The 3109-nt window shown below is 58.1% G+C and overlaps 1 protein-coding gene across 1 annotated transcript; it reads right to left on the minus strand.

Moving 5' to 3' along the window:
• Positions 1-278: 278 nt before the first annotated feature.
• On the minus strand, positions 279-1441 carry KCTD12 (potassium channel tetramerization domain containing 12). The gene has a single exon (XM_009334680.1). It carries the CDS (start codon positions 1417-1419, stop codon positions 529-531), a length of 891 nt encoding a protein of 296 aa, XP_009332955.1. The 5' UTR covers positions 1420-1441; the 3' UTR covers positions 279-528.
• Between the last annotated feature and the right edge of the window lie 1668 nt (positions 1442-3109).

A 3109-nucleotide genomic window follows, 5' to 3' on the forward strand; every position in this document is an offset into this window, starting at 1 on the left:
TCGGGGGGGGGGGGGGAGGAGGAGGAGCTATTCTTACCCTTGGAAAGCATAAGACAAGATTCATGACACCAGCTAGGGAGGATAAGCTGAGGAGGGGATTTTTGATAAAGGTAAGAATGGAAGAATAAACAACCTGAAGTGGAGGGTATGAAATGAAGTATTAAAAGAGAAAAGACACTGCTCTGATGCATTCTGCAAGCAAGAAATCTGTTACAGACTGGGAGCAGTTTAACAGAAGAGAGCCTGAAGCCAAGTGTTAGAGTTTAAGGGAGCTGGGAGCTACAGGCGGCTACTGCAGAAGTCGGAGAGAGGGAAGAAAGTTGGTGGTCAGCAGCTGCTACAAGGAAGAGCTGAACAGGTTCAACGTAGAGGAAGGAGGGGGAAAAAAAACCCGAAGAACAAACTCAAAAGGAGGCAAAGGGGGGACGCTGGGATTCGGGGATCGGATGTCTACCTTCTAGGCAACAGCCAGCACAGGAGAGGAAAGGGAGAGTTGGTGTTTGGTTTGTGGGTTGTTTTTTTTTGGTGTCACTCACGATAGAAAACATATTCGGTATAAGAGGTCCAGATCCTGTCATCTGTCTGGTCATGGGCGAAGGCACAGGTGCCTGTGGAGTTGCAAGCCACCATGTGGAAGCCAGCATCAGCCAGTTTATCAAAGGCTTGCTCCAGGAAGGTGAATTTGAGGTAGTACCTGGAGGTGTACCTCTCCGGGGGCCTGTCCGGGTCCCTGCTCTCGTTCAAGGTATCCCCAAAGACCTCCTTGGCCAGCGACGTCTTGCCACAGACCATGATCCGTGCCACCCTGCGGAACTTGGCATCCGTCTGGCTGTCCCTGCCCAGGGTGTAGGAGCCCCGGTAGCCGATGGTGATGAAACCTGCCCTGCGGACGTCGGTGCTGGCAGCACCCACGCCAGCGGTGACGGCACCCCCGGGGCCACCAGCCACGGCGCTGGGGAGCATGGCACTGGCAGAGGGCAGGTTGCGGGTGGCGTCCGCGTTGGGGGAGAGCTCCTCCGGGTCGCTTTGGCATGGGTCATCTCCCAGCGAGTTCTGCTTGCTGAGCTTGGGGGCCAGCATCTTCACAAGCTCCGGCAGCATGAAGTACTCAGCCTCTCGCTGCAGGCGACTCCTCTCCGGGAAGTGGTCGGGCAGCACCAGCTGCTGGTCCCTCATGTAATCCAAGATGTAGCGGAAGAGGAAGCCATCCCGATCCACGAAGAACCGTCCCTTGCTGTCGCGGGCCAGGGAGCGGACGTTCTTCTGGGTGAACATCTCCCAGAGGAGCGAGCCAGGCACGCTGACCAGGGTGGGGTGGCGGGTGATGTAGACTTGTCCACCCACATTGAGTTCAATGATCTCAGGGAAAGGGAAGTCCTCGCTGGGTTTGGCACAGCCCGTGTTGTCTGCCAGGGCCATAGTGAGCTACCACTGCCTTCCCACCTGCAACTAAAAACAGCAACGTGCCAATGTTAAGCCTGCCAGCAAACGCAGCTCATCGTCCCACCAGATCGCACTTGCTTTGGGTCAGCAAGCAGTGCAGGATCAGGTCCCTGTCTCTCCAGGAATCTAGAAGTCAGCTCTCTTCCCTAATCCCTGGCTCTTGGAATAAGCAGCAGTAGCTAGCGCCGCCTTCCCTTCCATGCCACAAGAAGGGATGGTCTGAACACGCCATCTCCACCTGCAGCCCTCCCAACAGCCAGCTCCTGTGGCTGGGGCTCAGCACCTTTGCCAAAGAAGGCGCAGTGACGCTGTACTGATGTTAACAACAGGAAAGCCAGGACTGTCACACCCCGGGTCTGACCGGCTACCCGCCTGGCCCAGCATCCTGCCGGTCGAGAGGAGCCGCCGAGCGTGCCAAGTGAGGACTGCATTACGGCGCAGTGCCTCCTGCCGAGCCGGTGAGCTGGGGGGGAGTTTATGGTCCCACGCAAGGAGCACCCACAGGTCTGCCAGAAAAGCAACGCTAGATATCACTATAACGGACAGGGTGACAGTGCTTTTTGGCACTCCTGCTCCATCCTTGCTCCTGGAAAGTACTCGATAGAGACTCGAGGCCAAGCTGAGAGCAGATGAGAGATGGCAGAATCTCTCCAAGGGTCTGGGACCAAGACAAATACTGGGCTATTGGTACAGCCTCGGGCCAGATGCCATGTTTTTATACATTTTCCAAAGGCAAGCTGATTCTTAGGCATCTCTTGACACTGCAAATCAGCACTTATATAAACCTGGCTCAGCAGACGGACCCCGATCCAGCCTGGCCAAGCCATGCTCCGTGCAGGAGACCACGGAGAGAAGGGGTTTCCCTGCACCGTCCCTGTCCGCCTGGCAGGGTTGGCCTGAAGCTCTGCCCACCCCCCTGTGCGATGTTAGTGCGGCCCTGGGACTGCTCTGAAGTTGGCAGCAGCTGCCTGCACCCCCCCGGGGACCGGTCCTGCAGCCAAGAAACAACACTAAAGGATCAGCAGCAGCAAAGGGTCCTAACGCAAATTTCGGAGAAACTAAAGGGCAAAGATAAAACTCTGCGGGCACTTTTGGGTGGTGGGGAGAGCTGAGCCTGCGTTTCATGGCCACACGCCTCCTCCCAGCTTGTAGGGATGGACGTTCAGGGAGAATTGGTTTTGAACAAGGAGCGACTCGGGCAAGCCTCTGCCAAGGAAGAGACTGCAAAGATCGGAAAGAGGATCAGCGCGGTCCACCCGGCTTCCAGCTTCCCAAACCCTCTCCCGCAGCGGCTTTTAGTCCCTTTCTCTGGTGTTATGCCCACGCCGCTGTTCCCCTGCTACAGAAGACCAGGCAGGATCCTGCCTGTGCCCGGAGCTCATCTGGCAAGAGCCAGATCCCTTTGTCACGGGTGGCGGAGGCTGAGGGCTGCAAGCTGGGCTGCCCAACAGCAGGGCTAGGAGTTTGCAGGGGTGGGGGGGGACACACACAAGGAAAGCCGACCCCCTGCCCGCCTCATGCACGGAGCGCGTTTGCTGGCGGGCTGCAACCCCCTCCCCGGACCCGGCAAAAAGCCAGCGGGGCACCGACGGGGACACCGGCTCCAGGAGCCGGAGCCGTCCCCAGCCCTCCCCGGCGTTGCACCGGCCAGGGGACCCTCCTCCCC

This window comes from Pygoscelis adeliae, unplaced genomic scaffold (assembly GCF_000699105.1).
Source record: "Pygoscelis adeliae isolate BGI_AS28 unplaced genomic scaffold, ASM69910v1 Scaffold412, whole genome shotgun sequence".
NCBI lineage: Eukaryota > Metazoa > Chordata > Aves > Sphenisciformes > Spheniscidae > Pygoscelis > Pygoscelis adeliae.

Bases quoted from the DNA above. Each gene is read 5' to 3' on its own strand.
- KCTD12 (XM_009334680.1), bottom strand. From the start codon at position 1,419: ATGGCCCTGGCAGACAACACGGGCTGTGCCAAACCCAGCGAGGACTTC.